General features: G+C 43.1%; 1 protein-coding gene across 1 annotated transcript in view; it reads right to left on the bottom strand.

Moving 5' to 3' along the window:
* Positions 1-7611: 7611 nt before the first annotated feature.
* Positions 7612-21470, bottom strand: part of map1ab (microtubule-associated protein 1Ab) — a gene marked incomplete at its 3' end in the record, with an annotated part of 42286 nt that continues 28427 nt past the window's right edge. Inside the window, exons 3-9 of the mRNA XM_084451377.1 lie at positions 19185-19267; positions 18814-18951; positions 11505-18605; positions 10194-10382; positions 8852-9968; positions 8237-8469; positions 7612-7767 (exon numbers count right to left, since the gene is read on the bottom strand). Of these exons, the coding sequence (XP_084307503.1) occupies positions 7612-7767; positions 8237-8469; positions 8852-9968; positions 10194-10382; positions 11505-18605; positions 18814-18951; positions 19185-19267 (9017 nt within the window). The remainder of the gene's footprint in view (positions 7768-8236; positions 8470-8851; positions 9969-10193; positions 10383-11504; positions 18606-18813; positions 18952-19184; positions 19268-21470) is intronic.

Here is a 21470-nt window from a genome sequence, read left to right on the forward strand (position 1 = left end):
GGGAAAATAAAAGATCCATCAATTTAACTAGTCTAATTGTGTGTGTGTGTGTGTGTGTGTGTGTGTGTGTGTGTGTGTGTGTGTGTGTGTGTGTGTGTGTGTGTGTGTGTGTGTGTTGTGTGAGTGAGAGTGTGAGAGAGCCTGTTGTCTCTCTGTCTGGTTGTTGTTTTTGCTCCCACCCAGGTCTAGACAGGTTGTATTCGTATTAATGGTCCATGTGGAAGTGAATCTCTAGACAGCGTTGTGTTATTGCCCTCTAAACCCAGAGGGTGTAGTCTGGCACCTGAACACCGGAGTCACTGCTGTGGTCAGGAACGCCTTTCTCTTTTCTCTCTCTCTCTCTCTCCTCTCTCGGTCCCTCTCTCCTCTTTCTTCTGCCTCATACCATCAGAAGAACAATAACGATGACTCATGCCTCCTCTCTTGCTCCAACGCGTTGCCATGGCTACCGCTCCCCCCCCTCGTAATTGACTTCTCCTCAGAGATGGGGGGGGGGGGGGCGGGGTGGGTGAATGGATGGCTGCGTACCCCTACACCAAGACAGGGAGAGGGAACGGTGAACTTGCCCACTCACTGGGTGCCAAGCTATGATGTCATTCTGTTCCACTCTTGCATGCACACACACACACACACACACACACACACACGCGCACACACACACACACACACACACACACACACACACACACACACACACACACACACATATCCATACTGTCCCATCCCCCTTTCTCTCTGCCTACTGACTCGCTACACACACACACACACACACACACACACATATCCATACTGTCCCATCCCCCTTTCTCTCTGCCTACTGACTCGCTACACACACACACACACACACACAATCAGATCCTTGCTTATTTATTAGCTTTATTAGAATGCGACTTGATGCCAGTCCTCTCCAGCTGCTCTCCACACAAGGGCTGCAAACATTGCTACTTTTGGCATCCTTGTACTGCAAATGACTGTGGTTGCGTGATTGTAGTCGCATTAACAGGCCCTTTATATCCAACAGCAGTGTTGAAAATAGCCTCTGAGCCGAGTCGTGGTTTGAGAGTCCTTGTGGGCCTTTTGTATGCCGTAGTTCTGAAAGGAAACAGAACTGAGAAAAGAAAAGAGCTGTAATGAACACATTCATAACCATCCAATGATTTGATTTGTAATTTGTATAATCACAAATTATATGTAAATTGCTGGATGCACTAGTCCCCAGACCGAGTAGAAGGGAGGAGATGAATGGAGGGAATGTATGAATACAGCCCAGCTGCTTGCTGTCTTGTCTCTGTAAAATGCATTCATTTGATCCATAAGAACTTGAACTACTGATTGACATGAATGAACTACTGATTGACATGAATGAACTACTGATTGACATGTCAGTGACAGGAAGATGAGCGGACAGCATAGTCCAATAATTCGATTTTAGAATAGAATAGAATTCGAACCTCCACCTCCTCACGCCAATCTCTCAATGAGTCGTCATGGCAACCCTTGTTCTGAGGTGGAGGAGGAGTGGGGAGGGCAGAGGCTGGTTTGCTCTTTTATTGGCAGAGTGGTGATTTGTGGGTCTGCTCACCCAACTCCAGACCAGAGAGAGAGAGGGCATATGCCAGAGTAGGCTGCTACAGACGGCCGGCCAGCTGGGTTGAGAGCAGTCTGAGCCTGCTCACTCTCCATCTCTGCAATTGTTTTGCTTGTGTGTGTGTCGTGTGTGTGTGTGTGTGTGTGTGTGTGTGTGTGTGTGTGTGTGTGTGTGTGTGTGTGTGTGTGTGTGAGGGAGAGGGAAGGGAGGTAGGTGAATAAAGACAGAAAACATATAGAACATTCAAGGCAAGATTGCTTAGTCAGCTGTAAATGAAGTGTGGCTGCAAAACGAGATAAAAAATGTTTCACATTCCCATTTTACTATCATAAATGATGCTAATAGATCCTTTTATCTATGTGTGAACTATCTCTGTCATCAGATTTTAAGATTATAAATTTTTATTGTAGCTACCTGAAGACAAGCTGCTACTGTATACCGTATAGGCTACAGTACATTAATACTTCAAATATCAAAATAAAATGCCAGTTCTTTTGACAAGTAGAGGAAGAGTGAAAGTGCTGGTGCAGCGTGAGTCTGAGCTCTGAGGCAACCTGACTTATAGAAGCTCAACAAACCTGCAAGGGCAACCTCACCTCTGTCCATGTGTGTAATGACATGTGAATGCTGATATCTTGGGGTAGGTATAATTAGCCTCAAAGTTGTCAATGACAATAAACAAAAGATTGAAAGTAGCAATTTTAAAAGTAAACTGCCAATGGTTATGTGAGCATACAAAATAATTAGTCTAACAAATACCTGGCTGAGAAAATGCATATAAGGTAAGTTAATACAAGGAACAATGCGGGTTAACAATACCCCAACCAGTAAAGTGGTCAAAATGATTAACTGCTGACATTTAAGACTAAGAATATAGCTAGACAAATCTCAACTAAAATGCATAGGCTATTAAGCCAATTGTATGCTATGAACTGGAGGACCATACTGAAGCCATTTAAATCTAAATGCAATTGGTTTAGGCTAAGTTTACAAGCTGTGGAGAAGATGATATACCCTAAATCAAATTACCATAATAGTCAACCAAATTGGGTGAGTTATGTACATGCGATAGCTATAATAAAAAATCCTGGGAGGGGGGCAGTTGTGTACCTGCTCTTCTGGGTATAGAGGTACTATCTTTTCCCAGACTGTAGCAGAGAGAACAGTCCGTTGCCTGGGTGGCTGGGGTCTCTCAGGATCAGTCCGTTGCCTGGGTGGCTGGGGTCTCTCAGGATCCTGTTGGCCTTGGTCTGGCATCTTTTGGAGTAGATGTCTTCACCCCCCCTTTCATTTTCCCTGCATGTTTTACCCTGGATTACTGTGCACAAATAAACTACCTTGATCTTGTCCTTGGTGAGGTAATATTAGCCTATTCCTGGGTGATATGTGCTTTCTCTGAATAGGCAAATAGAAAAAACCTTCTATATTTTGCTGCAAAACAGCATTATGCAAATGTTATGGAAATTAAATCACTCTCTGGAGAGTTTGATAACATGAGAACAAACGGATAGGGGAAAGGAAATGATAGCTATGCCTCTGGCTTGTCTCAGCGGTCTGGCTCTGCTATCTATATCTTGCCATAACTCTCCTAACCTATAACCTTTTTCATAAAAATATAAAAAGGAAATACATTAATTACCTATGCCTATTCATGATTGGTTAATTTAAGTCTTCATGATGTACTGTATGTCTCTCTCTCTCTCTCCCTCTCTCTCTCTCTCACACACACACACACACACAATGATTTACAGAGAAAAAATAACGTATGACCAAGTTCTGATTTCAATAAATGTACTTTTTATTGTTGATCACCAGGATGTTTCCCTTTAACAAGAAATCTGCAGTAGTTCTACATGTAGTTTTGCGTGTTAGATTTATAGAGAGAGAGAGAGAGATACAGAATATTGCACTGAAGTGTATCAGAACTAAGTAAGTAATACAGCAGCAAAAAAACAGAAGTACAGCAGTACAGCATCTTCTTAACAACACCTTATAGGGCAACAATGAAGCACAGTCCATTATGCATACTGTATACGTCATCTCAGGACCAGTTTCACAATTAGCTTTTTCAAACATACCTTTTTAAAATAGTATTTTATTTTTAATTTCATAAGTTAAACAATTACATTCAGGATTATAACTAAATAAATAACCACATGCACCGGAGATTAGATGGAGTAATTATATAATGTTTAAATTATTTATTCTTTTCATGGCGAGAGACAGGAGAATGGAACTGAACTGAAAGATGCTCTGTCAGCATTGTCTAGTTCTCTTTATTCAAGGCTTAGGGGTTTTGATCATACAGTCGTCAGAATGAGCGAAAATCTAAATGTATCACAAGAAGGAATTGTATCATCATATCTTAATCGGATGTTTTTTTTAATTCATTTATTTACATATTTGTGTACAGTACATCAATGTACATGTATCATGTTCGATTTTTGTAGTCTGCATGTGTTTCAAGTCATAATCAGGAAAAGAACAAGTTGCAGCTGCAGTTGGTACTTTTCTGTGTTACTGTTTGCTTGTATGGGACTCCAACTTTGATATGTCGGAAAGTTGCTCCACCACAGGAAAGAACTGAACAAAACAACTATTGTAATCTGGATAAATACTGCAGATTTAACCAAAATACAATAATGTCCTCAGTTGATTCATTACGCTATCCTCCTCAGATATATTTCTATGTTTGTGTAAATGGATGTTAGTAGTTTAGTCCAGCAGCAATCATAGTACCAACTCTACATTCAAAAAATATCATTTTCCAGAAAGTGCATTCTGCCATTGTAAAGTCAAAGAGTTAGTTTTGAGCTTTCACAGCGATCTACTGTACCAAGGCCCCAGAGTGCTTGTTCATAAGACCAGATATTTGGAATCTAGCCAACGATATGCCCCACAACTGAAAACATTACTCAGACTCGAAAGACGATACGATCAAATTAATCCATTCAGAAACCCCATACATTATGATTAAAAAACACACTTGACCCATTGACCTCTCATAACCCTGTTGGGGTAGGGGGGGCTGTATCCCGGGGTATGTTAGCTACTTGTGCGTACCCAGCTAATATTTAAATATACAATCTGCATCTGAATCTCCTGGAGTGAAAGCTCACTCAGAGTAAAAGCTATCCTACCCTTCCAACACCTACCTCTAACAATATTAAACATGACATGCATATCAAGGCTAGTGCAGTGCATAACAATGTAACAACTGAGAGACAACGACTATCATAATACTGAAAGAAAAACATTTGATCCGAGCTGTGTGAGTCAGTGAATTTGGACTGGGCTGAAGCAGACCTGTGTCTCTTGTGTGCACTGTTACTGTTAGCAGCGTACAATATTTCAGCGTTTTGCGTACTGTAGGTTTAGCAAAAGGACATAATGGCACTGGTCCCAAGCTACCATAGCACAAGAAGGCTATAGTCTTATTTCTTACCCTACAAAAGATCTCCTCTAAACCTGATTTTGATAGAGGACTCTCAGGGTGTCTGTCTGTCTGTCTGTCTGTCTGTCTGTCTGTCTGTCTGTCCCGCAACATGCTACAGTATGAGTCAGATACAAGGGCCTCTAGCTATCCTAGCCTGCCACATCCATCCCTTTCTAGCCAAAACATCCCCAAACACAGGATGTATATAACTGCAACACGTTACTTTTACAAATCACTAGATGAGAACATGAATCAAATGTTTATAAAGACATTCGGTCAGTTGTCTTTCCAGAAGTACCTCAAAAACAATAAGAGAGACAATTTATGTAAACAGAAAATCATATTGTACTGGGTAGTTCTATTTAACAAAAATAGTAAATATGAATCAAGTAATTAAATCTAATACTGTTGTTGTACTGTACACAACTGTAAAGGAATGAGATTTATGTAATTATTCAGCAAATGAAAATAAAAACAAAATATATATGTGTATTTTTACTCTGAAAGTAACTGCTATAACTGCTTAGTATAAGCTATAAGTATAAGCTATGGAGATGATCACTGGCTTACATAGCATAATATGCACATCACTGTGCAGTATCACCAAACCCAACATAATGTGTGTGTGTGTGTGTGCTATTAAAACATCCACCTTTCAGTCGTTTCTTTAGAATAGGGGACATATACTAAGAAGTAGATCACCAATCACTAAGAAACTCTAAATGTCAGCTAAATATACAGTGACATTAATTTAGCAATTCTGTGCATATCTGGTTCATACTGTAGATGTCAGGCTAACAAGAGTCCTAGACAAGAACAATGTATTAGTCCACTATTCTAAAGCAGTTCATTTTTTACTCAAATGAACCCATAATTTCTAACCCCAAAAAACATATAACCAAAAGGCACATGACAGCAGCACACCGCACACCAACACCTCACACCAGTCAAAAAATAACCTCAACTCACTGTTCACATGACCTTCACACTGTCAAGTCTCACAAGGATAGGAAAGCTTCTACTGCTACATCCATCAATGGAAGGTCACTAGTGTCCATTACTCGTTATATTTGTTTCATTCAGACAGAATAACGTAACAGAACATCTCAACATAATCCTTAATACATTAGTCTCAAATGCATCATCTGTGCCCTGAAAAATAAAAAACTGCATTTACTTCAATATCATTATTTGCTGCATTACCATAAAAATATCATTATATATTTATAACATAACCTCCTTACTGATATTAATTCTTTATCCTATCCACTTTTACTGTAATATATAAACCGGCAAAGACCATGACAACGACTTCAGACATTCAAAAAGAACCACACTGTAGCATCCAGCAGAAAGATGGTATTACAGAAACATCTTCCCTTTGTCTTCCGTCTAGAACACAAATGTTCACTTTAGCATACACACAGCCAAATGGTATGGTACAGGTATCTGAACATAGACAGTACTGTATATTCTCCACTTGCCGATGGCAAGGAGTACAGCAGATACATCATCAAAACTCACAAGTTCCTTAAGGAAAGAGTCTGAGCTAAAATGCAAGCATCATGCTTCAGTTAAGCTGTGATAGCCAAGGGAAATACTTCCAAAATGCTAGATCTTGAAGCATGACAACTTCAGGCACCTTCTAAAACTTCACGACGAGCTACAGTAGTGCACAGAATTTTTACGGTAACATCTGTTGATATGATTAGAGTAGTGATTAAGCCAAACGTTATAGCATAAGAGCTACACCTTACATACAGTAAGAACGTCTTCTAAAGGGAGAAATAACTCATACATTTGAAAACAAAGCCTCAAGGAAATATAGAAAAATACTACCCATCATCTATCAACATTGTGCATACAATCAAGAGATCAACAATCTGTTCACCTCCTAAGGGGTTAGGAGTTATTTTGCTGAGGGTTAACACTGTAGTACCTCAATGGTGTTTTGGCACTTGTTATGGCCCTTTGGATTAGCAATTTTGATATTCATTCATTGTATATGATATTTGTTTTTGTTGCAGACATTGAAAACTGATTTAGGTTCTGTTGTTGAATGTGATTTTTCTGTGCACCATCTCAGTTGAGCAGCTGTGCCTGGAGTAGTAGGCACAAATACTCAACAATGTTTTAGGTTTAGGCATTGTAAATGATGGCACTTTTTCATTTGACAGGTATGCCCTTTTAAATGTGCAATATGGAATCTTAAAATAGCTGTTGAGAATCACCCTGTAGACTGAAAATGAGTTTCATCTGGACATGATTCCTGTTCTGATTCAAGGGGATTATAAATATATTATTTACCATTGCAACTGTACTTGAACAGAGAGCACATCCTGAAACCACTGTATGCATAAAGCACAGCTATCATCTAAACACTGTATCAGTGTGTCTGCCAGACTGGTGTCTGATTTCAGATGGAGTTCATAAAATATGAATCATGTGCACTAACAGATGATTACAGCAAATGCAATGGCCTCTGATGGCATGAGACAGCAAAATGGCATTGGGCTAACAGAGAAGAAGATGACGGAGGGGGGTCCCCTCTCTAACACCAGAGATGAACAGATGAGGAGTAAAGATCTTAAAACTCAATCTTGCAGGCGGAGAATGACTCATCCTGCATGACAACGGTGCTGCTAGATGCCAGGACCATGATGTTGAGGTCCTGTTGTTTCTCGTGGGTCTGTTGGTACCAGTCCCGTGTCACCTCCGTGTCATGGGTGGGGATCAGGGTTACCTGGGAGAGAGTGGAGGATGATGGGAACATGAGTCCAATCCAACACTAGGTCAATAGTTTGATTAAGTCGCCAGTGCTGCGAAAAATTTAACAAGTAATTTAGTTCATCATGACAACTTAATTGTAATGACTCATCACATCAGCTGGAGACCATGTTAGATCCACATTATAGAAGTTCCAAATGCCATAATATGGCAGCCATGACAAATTGATTTGTTTCTGCTGCAGTAGACGTGGGACAAGGTTGTAAAAAAAAAAGAAACATGTCAAACAGTTGCTAATAATTAGATTTTAGAAGTGATTTGGACCAGTGATTCTAAGTTATGTTCTACACAATGCAACCATAATGAACACAAGCAAGAGTGATTAAAATGTTTAGAAAATTGATGTTATTGTCACAAAACTTTTGCAAGGGGAAAGAGAGTGAGAGAGGAACAGAAAAGCAACAGGCAGACAAAAAGTACAGTACCTGTAGATTGGAGCCCCACTGGGCCTTGCCCTCAAGCAGTGCATCCAGAACCCCACGGCTGGGCTCCCCGCTGCCAGGATCATTCCCGCTCACTACGTAGTATGCCGCACGCACACGCTTGAAGAATTCCTGGTCCACATTCTTGGCACTGCAGTGGTTGGGCACGTAGGCCAGGTCCACATAAATGGGTGGCCCAGAGGGGACGGCTGAACTAGTTTTCTGGGAGCTGGAACCTTTGAGAGAACAGCAATGTAAAAGTCTCTAAAGACTGGAGAATGACAAGTTACTTTTTCCTACTGTTATTTGATTTTCTATTCTCGTCTTTCATATGTTATCTGTCATTTTTATTTTCTTCTTTTTTGTACCATTTACTAATAAACTATGTTTTGATTTATATTTTCTTATTCTGTAAAGCACTGCGTGCTACATTTGCTTGTATGAACATGTGCTATATAAATAAAATTGACTTTGACTTTGTTTGACTGAGGGGGAAACCATTTAACTTTTTATAGTGGACCCCAAAAAGACTAGCAACCACTGTTGCAGAAGCTAATGGGGATCCGAATAAAGAGTAAAGATCTGTTGTAAATGTAGAGTTTCATTGTGTTAACTTACCTAAACTGTTCTTGACTCCATTGACCAGGCTTTTCCCTGGGCTGTTTAGGTCTCCCCTGGATCCCTGGCCATCGGACATCCTGGACAGCCTGGAGCTTCTATCCGTGTCTTTCCTCCTCAGAGAGGCTGATCTGGGTGAGGACTCCTTGGAGGTCTGTTTTACTGGGGTGGAGGACCTCTTCCGGGCTGGGGAGGCCGACTTTGGCTTGCCCAGCCCCTTCCTTAAGCCCTTGGTTGTCTTATGGTCTTTCTTCTGCAGTTTCTCTGTGCTGCTCTGGTCATTGAGAAGAGCCTCTGGGTCCACCATGCAGACATCTGGGTGAGGAGGATGAGGGGCAGGGTCCTTCATGGGTGCAGGAGGGGGGTCGTGGGCCTTCTGAGCAGACCTGGGAGAGGGGGGATGGTGACCCGCTCCTGTTCCAGATGCCTGTTTGTCCACTGGCAGGTGTTCGGCATCCTCATCTGAGTCCAAATTCCCTTCGGCTGTGATGGACGGACATTCCTCTGTCCCTGGAGGTACGTCCGAGTCCGACTGTGAGGGAAGAGATTCACTGGCTGATGTAGGCGGTGTCTCCTCTCCAGCTAGAGTTACCCCAAGTCCGGTTGATGTGGCACCAGGCAGCTGACGCAACCCTTCACCGGAATCTCCATGTTGACTTTGAACGTGATGGCGCCTCTGCCTATGGGACCTCCTTTTGACTGAGTGTTGCTCGCAGTCGTCCTCGTCTCCCTCTCCAGAGTGCTCGCTCTCTCCGTCTTCATCTCCATCGTCACTAGAGAGCTGATGAGGACTGGGGTTGATGAAGGATGGGGAGAGTTCTCCTTTGCGCTGTTTGTACTCGCAGGAGGAGTAGCCAGGCGGGGAGAAGGAGGAGGAGGTGGCCTCCATGTGCAGATCTTTGGGGCGGCTGGATTGTTCATCGGGTGTCCCAGATGCCCCTGTGAGGTGGGCATGTTCAGTTGAGGATAGGGATGTAGATTGGTCAGGAGGTACCCACTGTTTCCCATCATATTCTCCCTCGTCCTCATCATCTCCGTACCCTGGAGGCGGTACACTTGGACAACTGTCCGGCCGCTGCAGGAGTTCCCAATCAGATATGCTACTCCTCCTCCTCTCCTGGGTCTTCTCCACCTTCTTCTCCTCTACTTTCTCTTTCTCCCCCTCCTTCCCATCAGTTTCTTTTTCATGCTCTTCATTAGTCTGGTCTTTCTTTTCCTCTACCTTCAGATCTTTGTAGTTGCCATCTTCCAGCTTCATTCCATCTGTTTCACGCTCCTCTTCTACCCTGTCTTTCTCTCCAACCCTTTCTTTCTTCTCTGTTTCTTTCTCTTCTCCATGTACTTTCATTTCTGGCACAGTGGCATCCTGCTTAAGGGATTCAACCTGGCTCTCTTTCTTTTTCTCTTTCATCTCTGGCTTATCTTGATCCTCCTTTATGACCTCCTGCTCAGTTTTAGGTATGTCTGGTGTGGCTTCGCTGGGTCCACCAAGGGAACTCATGCTTACCTCAATGAATGAGTCTTTAGCTGACTGTTTTATTTGTGTCACAACATCAGGTTTAGATACTGTTGTAGAGACAGACATGCATTCCATCACATATGACTGAGTTGTAGATGGAACACCCTGTTGTTGCACTGTTACGGTAGATTTTGGACATCCAACACGGCATTTGAGAGTACTGTCCTCCATTTCACATGGGTCAGACTCATCTTTGCTGCCAGCTGACTCCAGGGATTCTCTGTCAGAGGAGTCAACTCTTTGTAGTGGAGACACATCAAAGAGAGCCCCTGAAGTGGGTAAGATTTCTGTAGGTTTGATCAGCTGGGAACTCAATGATGTTTCTCCAGCAGAGCTTGAGGTTTTTGTTTCCACAGTGACGTCTAGCGTATGAAAGATTTCAGAGATCTGGGCCTTGTCCATTTTAGGACTTGATGTTGTGGGGTCTTGTTCAGTGGTGTCTTTAGCTGGGGTAGATTGACCTGAAAATGGTTTGGTCTCCTCAAATGGACTGAGTGGAGAATACTTAGTGAGACTGGATGCAGTCGTTGCGGAGGTAAGCTTCTCAGATACCTCCATGTAGTCATCTTTTGACATCCCCCCAGAGCTTGAGAGAGTTGTGTCCATGGCAGAGGAGTGTTCATCTTTGAATGATGAATACTCAAAGGACGCACCCTCAGATTCCGTCTTGGAAGGGACACTAGACATTTTGATGGAGCTCCCAACCTCCTCTCCAAACTGATGACTTGTAGAGAGAGAGGCTGTGGCAGATGAAGGGAAACTGTAAGATGAGGAAGAGGAGTATGATGTGGCAAGTGTGGCTGTGTACATATAAGCGGACAAGCCAGTTTCCTCCGTTTTTTTATTTGCGGTATCTGGGGTCATCGGCCTCTCAGCTCCAATGTCTCCCTGACTGTAATGTTTATCGTCACTGGTCTTTGGAAGTAGAGAGGCATCTGAAAGCTCAGGACTATCTTCCCTCTCTTCCTTCGACCCATGCTGACTTTCCTCACCACGGGAATGTTCAGATCCAGAAGGATATGCCCCAGACCCAGTCTGCTCTGTCTCGGTGTAACTGCCATAAAAGGCGGGAGAGGCTATAGTATTTAAAAGAGATTCTGTAGTATCTGTAGGCAGATGGCTGATTGTGGTTACTGGAATGGAGGGTTCGTCCTTTTTCAGGGTGCTGGGTTCGGGTGAGAGAGTCTTCTTATCCTTGTCCTCTTGCTTCAGCTCAGGATATTTAGGGGTGGTGATATCAGATGTTGATTTGCCAATTTCCTTTTCGGATTGCTCCCTAGCACCTTTCTCCATATCCAAATCACCAGCCTCCTCTTCCTCATCTTCTTCCTCTTCATCTTCCTCATCATCATAATCCTCTCCCTCCACGAGTAGCCTTTTGTCTACAATGTCGGGAGTATCTTCTCTCTCTGAATAGCCCACCACTGATTTACTGCTGACAGCAATGCCTATTTGTTTGTACTCAGATGCAAGGACATTATCATCTATCTGCTGTCCTGAATATGAAGCAAGGGGGTGGGCACTCTCTCTGTCATCCTTTTCTTGAGGTGATCCTTGATGAGGTAAAAGGTCTTTCTCCGCTGGTGAGTAACGACCAGAGGGAGATCCTTCTCTTTCAGAGTCTGAGCTTTCTACCTTGTCTTTCACCGACTCGACTGAGCCTTTTTCCTTCTCTTTCTCCTTATCTGTGGTTTGCTTCTCAGGGACGTCTTCAAAAGGCATAGCAGCAGTAGTGGAGGCTCGGGCACCAATGTTACATTGACTCCTGGATGGGGAGGATGTTTCATTGCTGAGCGACTGGTCTGGTTTATACTCCTCTGCTTTAGTGGGTTCTTTCTCCTTCTCTCCAGTGGATGTTTGAGGAGTTGACCAAGTACTACTCTTTATTTGATCCTTCTCTTTCTCCACTTTTTCAGGTTTATCCTCTTTGGGGCTGAATGTATATGAACATGGCCCAGCTGCTGTGGTAGATTTGTTGTCTTGAGTATCCATGCCGAAAGCCGCCTCAGTATAAGGTGTAGCTGGTCTCTCCTCTCTTTCAATCTCCTTCTCTTGATCTTTGTCTTCATATTCAGGGGAGGCACTGTGGGTGTAATGGAGGCCTTTCTCACTCTCTGTGAGAGATACTGGACTGTAATCAACTCTGCTGAAAGACAAGGGTTCCTCTATGCCCTGATCTTCTGGATGAAAAGCTCTTCTATTATCATCAATACCAATGTCTGCTGACAGACCAAGCTCTATAGAAATCTCACTATCTTCTTTAGAGTCTGAGTCAGTGAGTAAGATGGGTTTTTCATATGGTTCATACTTGGATGCACCAGAGCCCTGTTTTTCCTCTTGCATGCTCACACTGACCATCTCCTTCTCTGATATCATTCTATCTGGACCTTCCATTTTCTCAGAGGTGTGATCTGTTTTCTCTGAAAGCTTTTCAGAGTCTTTATCCAGTAGGAAATATGAACAAGGTTGTGCTCGTCCTGGGGAGGCCACCTCTCTCTCCCCTTCCATTTCTCTCTCTGTCTCTTTGCCTGGTTTCTCATCTTCTTTTTCAGAGAATTGCTTTGTCTTTTCATCAGGATAAAGTGGTGTGCTTGTTATCACTGGAGGCAGAGATGTTCCTTGTTGAGATGGCTCCTCCACCCGAGCTTGGCTGTCAGTGCTAGAAAGTACTGAACTCTCAGCCTGTCTGTCGCTGATTGATAATGCTGAGGATACCAACTTTTTTTCTGTAGTGATGGAGTCTAAGGCTGTTTCTACCTTCAAGGTAGTAGTAGCAGATGCTGGCTCCTCTTTAGAAATAAACATACCAGATATTTGTTCCTCTTTAATGGTAGTGATGCCGGTGGTGGACTCTGACGAGTAAAGGGACGGTGACGTGATCTCAGTTTTATATGGTTCAGGGAGCAGTCCATGTTGCTCTTTGCTCTGCTCTTTCATTCCTTCAATGGAAGGTGCCTGTGTTGATATATAGGGCACAGATCCTGCTGTCTTTGCAGCAGTGAACTCTTTTGATTCATCACTGAGTGTCTTCTGTGATGATGGAATTGAGAACTGGTCTGAGGAGGTTATGTCTTGGTCTGTTTTTCTTGGTTCCACTGATAAAGGTCTAGCTCCCATGCAGATGGCTTCTTCTTCTTCCTCATCCCTGTCTTCATCTGACGACTGAACTTGAAATGTAGTTTTGAGATCCGACTTTGATATTTCTGGTTCTCCAAACATTGTTTGCTTGATGTGTTCTGTGGCCTTCCCTAGATCTTTCTCTTGCAATTCCTCTTTCTCCCATTTTTCCTCTTTGGTGGCTTCAACCTCATATGAGTCATACTTTTCTTTCTCACTCCTCGCTTCTTTGCTTACATCAGCTGCAGCAAATTGAGTATTGTCTTTTCCATTTTCCTTCTTGATGTTCTCTTCAATTTCAGCTTCATCCTGTTCTTTCTCACACTTCTCATCTTTTGTAACTTCAATCTCTTGAGAATCTTCTTTTTCTTGCTCTTTTTCCATCTTCTGTTCTTTACTAACTTCAGCCACATGAGTATCATCTTTCTCTTTCTCCATCATCTCTTCTTGAGTGCCAGCACCTTGCTCCTGGCCTTTCTTATCCCCCTGGATGGCCTCAGTATCTTCTCTTCCTATTTTCTCCTCTTCTGCTGTGGTAAAGTCAGTATCTTTGCCATTTTTCTCATCGTTCAATGGCTCATTTTCAAAAGCTTCTTTCTTTTTCTCCATCTGCTCCTCTATGATTGGTTCAGCATCAGACGTGTTTTCTTTCACAATAATTTCCTTGGTTGCGGCAGCATCACAAGTGTCTTCCTTCACTTTCCCATCTCCTTTCATGGGTTCAGACTGAAGGTAATCTTTTTCTCTATCATTTTCCCTTTTCTCCCCCTTGGTGGAATCAGCTGGAATCAGTGTAGATCCTTTCTCACGTATATCATCTTCAACTGTACTTTCGTACACTTTGATAGGTTGAGATTCACAAGAGGCTATTTCTTTATCCTCACTCTTACCCTGTGGAACTATTTCTTTTTCTTTCTCCTCTTTCTCTTCCTTGGAGAGTTTAACATCAGAGGCATCCTTTTTATTCTCCTCTTCCTTAATGGGTTTTGTATCAGAGATATCTTTTTCTTTCACTTTCTCCTCATCTTCCTTAGTAGATTTAAAATCAGAAGGATCATCCTTCTCTTTCTTTTTCTCCTCTTCTCTGATCACAGGTTTAACAGCAGCTGTGTCATCATGATCATCATCATCATCTTTATCATCATCATCAAAGAAGTAACTCCCTGTCTCTTCTGGAAATTTACAGGTAGAGCTGACTTTGGATTCTTTATCTTCCTCCTCTTCCTCATCATCATCATCACCATGTCCAAGTACAGCCTTCGCTTGGTACTTATCCTCTGTCAGAGAATCTTTACCTAACTTGGAAGACTCATCTTTGCCTGTAATGGATTGGGCAATCTCATCTTTGGGAGGGGGCAAAACTACTTTTTCTTGCTCCTCTGTGTAAGGTATTTCTTGTAAGTCTTTTTCAAGTGATTTATCGATGGATGGCAAATAATCTGATTTTAGCTGATCTCCTTTTTCGATGTCAACACAGGTTGTTTGTTTCTTATCCTCTTGTTGTGCTTGATCTTTCTTTTCATCCTTATCTTCTGTTCTAGTGGCTAGGTCATGAGCCTCCTGCTGTTTTTCCTGCTCCTGACCAGGAAAGCCTTTGGTCTTCTCCTCCACAGGCGACTGACGAAGAGGTGATTGGTTTGCACTGGGGGGTCCAGACTGTGTGGGAGAGGTCATTTTCACAGTGCTATCATCTGGACTGAAGCAACGCTCCTCACCCTCTGAAGGGATTGAATCAGAACCAAAAGGTTTTGAAAAAGATGGTGGTGATGGGAGAGGTTTTGTATTCACCACTGTTGAGATTATGTCCTTAGACACAGAAGTTTGTAATTCTGCCTCAACTGTTTTTGTATCCAGAACAGGCTTAGAGACAGGAGACACAGAACCAGAGAGCTTTTCAATGTCTTTGTCCTGGAACAGTTGTGGAGATCCATAGCTCTCCTGGAGTTTTTCAAGTGAAATGTCAATATTGGGAGTTTGGTCCTCATCTTCCTCTTCATCCACTTCATCATGAGCCTCAGTGACTTCATCTGTCTTCATTTCAGAGACAACAGGCTGTAATTCATCAGATGGAGATGATTTGAAACACTTATCATCCTCCAAGGAGGACGTTGGAGAGATGGTTCCAGCAGAGTGTAGATCTTTGCCGTGGGTGGCTTCGGTTGGGATTGCCGGCGGAATAATGTTTACAGTGTCCAGAATCAGCGAGCTTTTTCCAGTTTCTTCAGTCTGAGGTGAACTGACTGATGCCACAGATTGGTCTTCTGCAATAGAGGTGGGGAACGAGGACAATTTGTCATACTCAGTGATGGATGTTGCTGAAGAAACATGTTCCTCCTCAGCCAGTGGAGCAGCAATGATGTTAGTGAACACAGACACTAGATCCTGCCCGCCAATGTAACCTTTGGCGGTTATATCAGACACAGCTGCCGCTTGCATCTCTTTCATGCCATGGATGGCTTCAAAGGAACCAGTCTGATCTGGAACTGAGATCTCATAGGAACCTACTTCATATTGGAGGTGTGGAATCCTGTCTTCAGCTTCTTCATGAATCTCCTCATCGGAGATGGTCTGCTCTGTTTCAGAGTAGCCTGGAATGGTCTCGTCTTGAATATAGGAGATTGGCTCTGCTGCCGCTACTCCTTGAGCCACTGATGTTATGGGAGCTGTGGTAGCTCCCGCATTTGAGAGATACCCCTCCTCATCTTCATATTCTTCCTCTTTGGCTCCAGCTGTTGGTTCAGCTGCCATGCTTTCCATCTCCTGGGGCAATTTGTCTTTTTCGACCTCCTCAGGTTTAACTTTGATCTCTTCATCTGCAATTGCATCTAAATCCTCCACCTCCTCCAGTTCAGCTTTTTCAATTACATCCTCTTCTTCTTCCTCCTCCTTGGATGGGGTCTTTCTGAACTCATCTTTTGTTTCCACCTTGGCTGTGGATGTTTCAACTTTCTCCATTTCCTCCTCTTCATGTTTCATCTCAAGCCCAATATCTTTCGCTTCCTTCCATTTTGCTTCATCTTCCTCCTCTCCTATTCCCATATCTTCCTCCTCCTCTTCTGTCTTCTTCTCCACAGTTTGAGCTTCATCCTCCTCTTCCTCTTCATCCTCAATGGCAGCTCCCTCATCCTCAAACCTTTCTACATCTTCTGCTTGGAGTTCATCTTTATGCTCTTCATTCTCTTTGTTTTCAGAATCAGCTTCCATTGCTGCAGTTGATTCATCCTTCTCAGGAGACTTTGTGCCTGTTGGAGTGGGAGAAACAGTTTCTTGTTCTTTCCTTTCCTCCTGGGTAGGACTAGGGGTCATGCTTTCCTTTGCTGGTGACTCTGACATGACTTCAACACTCTCTGGTGATGATACTGCAACAACAACATCTTGTTTCAGCTTTTCAAACTCTTTGGTAAGGTCTTCTGGAGTAGATGGGACAGACATGCCCTCGACAGCCCCATTCTCTGCTGGTTCAGGCTGAACGTACTCAGTTGCTGGTTCCTCAGGTGTGGGCTCAGAAGCCTGTCCCTTGGCTGCTTTTACTTTGATTTTGTCAGTCTTGGGTTTACTTGAAACCTTTGCCTTGTGCAGGGTCTTTCGGACCTCTGGTGTTAAGGGCTTCAGGTCAGGCTTTGTAATCTTTCTTAGCTCAGGTTTAGATGTATCCTTCTTCTTGTCCTCCTTGGACTTGCCATCTTTCTTCTCATCTCTTTTAGCTGAGTCATCTTTCTTGACTTTCTTTATGTCTTTCTTTTCCTTGTCTTTCTTTTCATCCATCTTGGATGCCCTTTCTTTTGAGTGTTTCTTCAAAGTTTTCTCCTTAGATATTTTTTTCTTCTCTGGCACATCGGTCTTGGGTTTCAGTGTTTTAGTGGCTTTCTTCTCCTCTTTTTTCTCTACCTTGCTTTCCTTCATAGACTCACTTTTTACATCAGTAGCCACTGATTCATCATCTTGACCTTCGGTCTCTTTCTTGGAGGTCTTTGCAGTAGTCTTGGGGGATGATTTGAGACTTTCTTTGCTGTCTGTCCTTTGCTTCAACTTTGTCTGTTTTATGACAGAGGGAGTAGTCCCAGAGGACATGTCCTTTTGTGTGGCTACTGGATATCTCAAGAAGTCAAGGTGCTTCAGTTTCTCCAGCCCCTCTAGGATTTTGTTTTGTGGTGCATTTCCAGGGAACAGTACCCTGACAATCTTTTCAGTGGGGTTGGCAGGAAGCCATACGATTAAAGCTGTAACGGATGTCAGATAAGGTACAGAGATCTCTCCCTCTTTACCATTGGGGAGCACAATGCCTGTTTTGGCTTTGCTATTTCCTGCCCATTTCTGCATTAGAAATTGCATCTCCTTACTGTCCTTCACAGGGTTCAGAACATACATGTCTAGCTTGCCCACTCCCATCTTATGGAATAGGGTGATAGGCTCAATAGTGTTGCTGACCACACGAAAAAGAGGTTCAGGCTTGAGCCCCAGTTTGTTGAGGTACTGCAAAGTGAGGGAGGCCTCCTCTATGCTGCGCTTGACTTTAAGGTTTGATTCTGGCATACGTAGCTTTTCCGGAACATTAAAGAACACCACGCCAAGCTCTGGAGAGATCAGGTTCTTCATCCAGTCACTGTAGGTGGTGGAGCCCTGTGATTGTTCCTCCTCCTGCTCTGCAGTTTTCCTCTGAAGGAGCCCATTGATGCCTGGGAGATTGTCTGCACCAATGTGGGTGAGCAGAATGGAGTCAATGCGGTCCAGATGTCTGACCAGCTTCCAGAAGCAGGATCTCCGTTCTGACCCTCCATCCACAAGGATGTTGAAGCCATTCACTGCGAACAGTGCTGAGTCCCCCCTACCCCCAGGAAAGATGTAGCAACAAGGCTTGGATAGTTTCAGAAAGCCCCCAGAGGTCGGAGGCTCAAGGAGGTCAAATGGTGACGGGACATCAACTGTCTCAGAGATGTACTCTGTGAACTCTGTGACGCCCTCCATTTTGGGGAGTGTAGGCTCAGGATTCAGTCTGTACTCCAGGAAGTCCTGTAAGTGCTGCTGATGCCCCAGGGAGCTCCAGCCCACCTCCCCACGGCAGGACACAGTAAGTGTGGCCCGCTGCTCAGAGGATGCTGCGCCCAGTAATTCACTGACCTACAAAATAAGATGACAGACACAGACATACCAAGCTCAATGCTAATGTATCAAAGCTCAGATTCATTTTCTAATTTGATTATCATTCAATTCCAATCCAATGAGAAACAGTAAACAATGATTTCAAATAGTCTCGATCAATGATAACATAGATCACAGCTTTTTAGTAAGCGGGATTATAAACCAAATTAGAACACCAACTGCTTACCCCAGGATCAGACAATATTTGTGAGAAGCTCTGATAGGTGAAAACCCCACGTTGTAGGAGCAGGTCTCCGTGGTCCGAGTTCTGTCCACTCAGGACCAGAAGCTTGTGTCCTGCTGAGTCGGTGATTAGAGTCTGGATCTGGGGCAGAGAATAGTTGAGGGGGGTTGAACATACCTGTTGATTTCACTTACTTGCATTCATCATGGGTAATGGAGGGTATTGATAGTTTTTTATTGACTTGAAGTTGTGACCCTACGATTTATTTTCAGAAAACATTTTGCATTACAACTATCAAAACATTGATTGATTTTGGCAGTTGCTCTAAACATACTATGTCAGTATCAGCCGGTAATTTCATCGTTGATACACACCTCTGAAGCAATTGTATCCTCAGATGGGTTGACCAGGACAACAGTTTCTAGGACATCACTTCTGTGGTGTAGAGTCCGTTGTCCTTCAAGGGGAGAAAAGTTCACTAACATAAGTGACGAAGCCAGACATGTTCTGTAAACATACTCTACAGTATGTGGTTGCTTTGAACTGTCATTATTCAAATCCTTCTACACCTAACTCACCACATAACATAACTAACATTGCCGCAGGTCAGGATCTTAAGGTGGACGAATAACATTTCCAGACTGAGCAATCTGCCCCAAAGAAATCCATCTGGAGAGCATCCAGAGTTTATCTGTGAAAACCTCTTTGAGTCAGGGAGATTTAGCACTGTGTGCTGTGCTCAACGGTATGTGGGGCAGACACTCTATAGAGACGGCTCACAGTGCGTCAATGCAAGAACAAAAGTTGGATTAGGAAATAGGTCACCAATGATGCTTCCCAAGGATTGAAATTAATGCTGTGAGGTACAAGCAGAGCTTCCCAGAACAGAAAAAAAGTCAAAAAACACAAATTAGCTCATTCAAGCAAAGGCATAGGTTAATAGCCAAGCTTGAACTTGATAGCTTTGTAATAATTTGGCCACATGTATTCACACATAGTTGACAGCATATATTGTCAAAGTTTATGTTATTAGCAAGTAACAAGGATATGACATCAATTCTTCCAGGTTACAGAGCAATGAGCAATGCTACAATTACATATGAAATCACTGCTATAACAAGATCAAGCAAAATGCAATGGATTGTTGTTGGACATGTTAGACTTTCAGCCAGTAATGCAGGATATCATAAAGTACAGGTATGCATACTCAATGGGTCAGCTTATGCATCTGCATTTCTTCTGTCCATTCAGAGGTATGATGATAAGCTTTTAATTCCTTTTTCTTTCAGCACCAATAACGACTTCAATGATAGAGCAATCTAATAATAGACAGGGATCTCTGCTGGGATCTGCTATGCATCCCTTGAGTTTGCAGTGCTGCTGCGCCATGTCTGTGCTGTGCCACTGTCAACGTCTGTTCGCTGTGGACTAGCTCTAGAGTAGCAGCTTCAGCTTCGGCCTCCTGCGAGGTAACATACTGATCGTGTTTGAGAGACTGAATGAAGGGTTCTGGGGAAAAGAAGTACACACTATCAGTACACTAAGTACACACTATCAGAGAAAAAAGACAATCAGGTTATGTGGTTGTGGATGACACTCGCTCCAAAACTGGCTATGGACAAACGGGATATGTTTTTCACTCAAGTTGTCATAACATGATTCAGCGAATGAAAGTTTTCACATAATAGTTTGATATGTGATCAGTGCAGTGCTATGGAATGACAGCTCAAATGAGCTGTAACTGGATGGAGACAGCAAACTCGGAGTAAGACAGTAGAACCGCCTGATGAAGAGCGGTTTGAAATTTGAAACCACATCTGAATGACAAAGGGCCTGGAGTAATATAGTGCCTTACATCACAGGACAATTTCTGTCAGCAGAAATGTAAGCAGCAGAATGCAAATAGCACAAGAAAAAGAGATAAATACTGTATGAACAGCATGTATTTATGAATATTGTGGCCGCAGAAGTAAATTCAGAGCCTCTCCTGTATGCCATACAGTATGCAGCTCAACTCAGTTTTCATTGCCATGGAAATGGACCAATTCTCTGGTATTAAACTGAACTGACATCAATGCAATTCTGTGAGCTGCATCGCAGCATACCTCTTGAGGAGAGTAAAATGAATCAAGCCTGGGTCTTACAACTGACCAATAACCTTGACTGTAATCGTTGAGTTTTGCAATAGATCTCCCCACTATACAAAGAGAGAGAAAGCCCTGTTCACTAAAGCATGCTGGGTAGCAGTTGATGAGAGTGCCCACTTCAGCAAATCTGCCTACAGAGAAGGGAGATTATACTGCAGGGTCACTAAGATGAAATATCAGTCTGTTTTGATTTTGACCAACTCCAAGGGCAGTGAAAATCCTCCAAAGGCAGAGAATAAAGATATCTAATTCTAACATAAGATAAAACATATGAATTAGCGAATAACAGCCTATGGGACCATCAAAGAATAAGTTCAAGGATGTCTTCCTTAAGAGACAGCATGTCCGTCTGCCCTCACCGTGAGCTTTCTGAGGTGAAACAGAGGAGAGGAGACTGAATCAGTGGCCATACTGGGATGACCCCTCACGGACGTTGCAGACTGGTACACCGTGGTACTTCCACAACAAAGAGTCAGTCAGTCAATCACTCGTTTGTCAGGGTCAGACAAACAA

The sequence above is a fragment of the Borostomias antarcticus genome (assembly GCF_949987555.1).
Source record: "Borostomias antarcticus genome assembly, chromosome: 16".
Lineage (NCBI taxonomy): Eukaryota > Metazoa > Chordata > Actinopteri > Stomiiformes > Stomiidae > Borostomias > Borostomias antarcticus.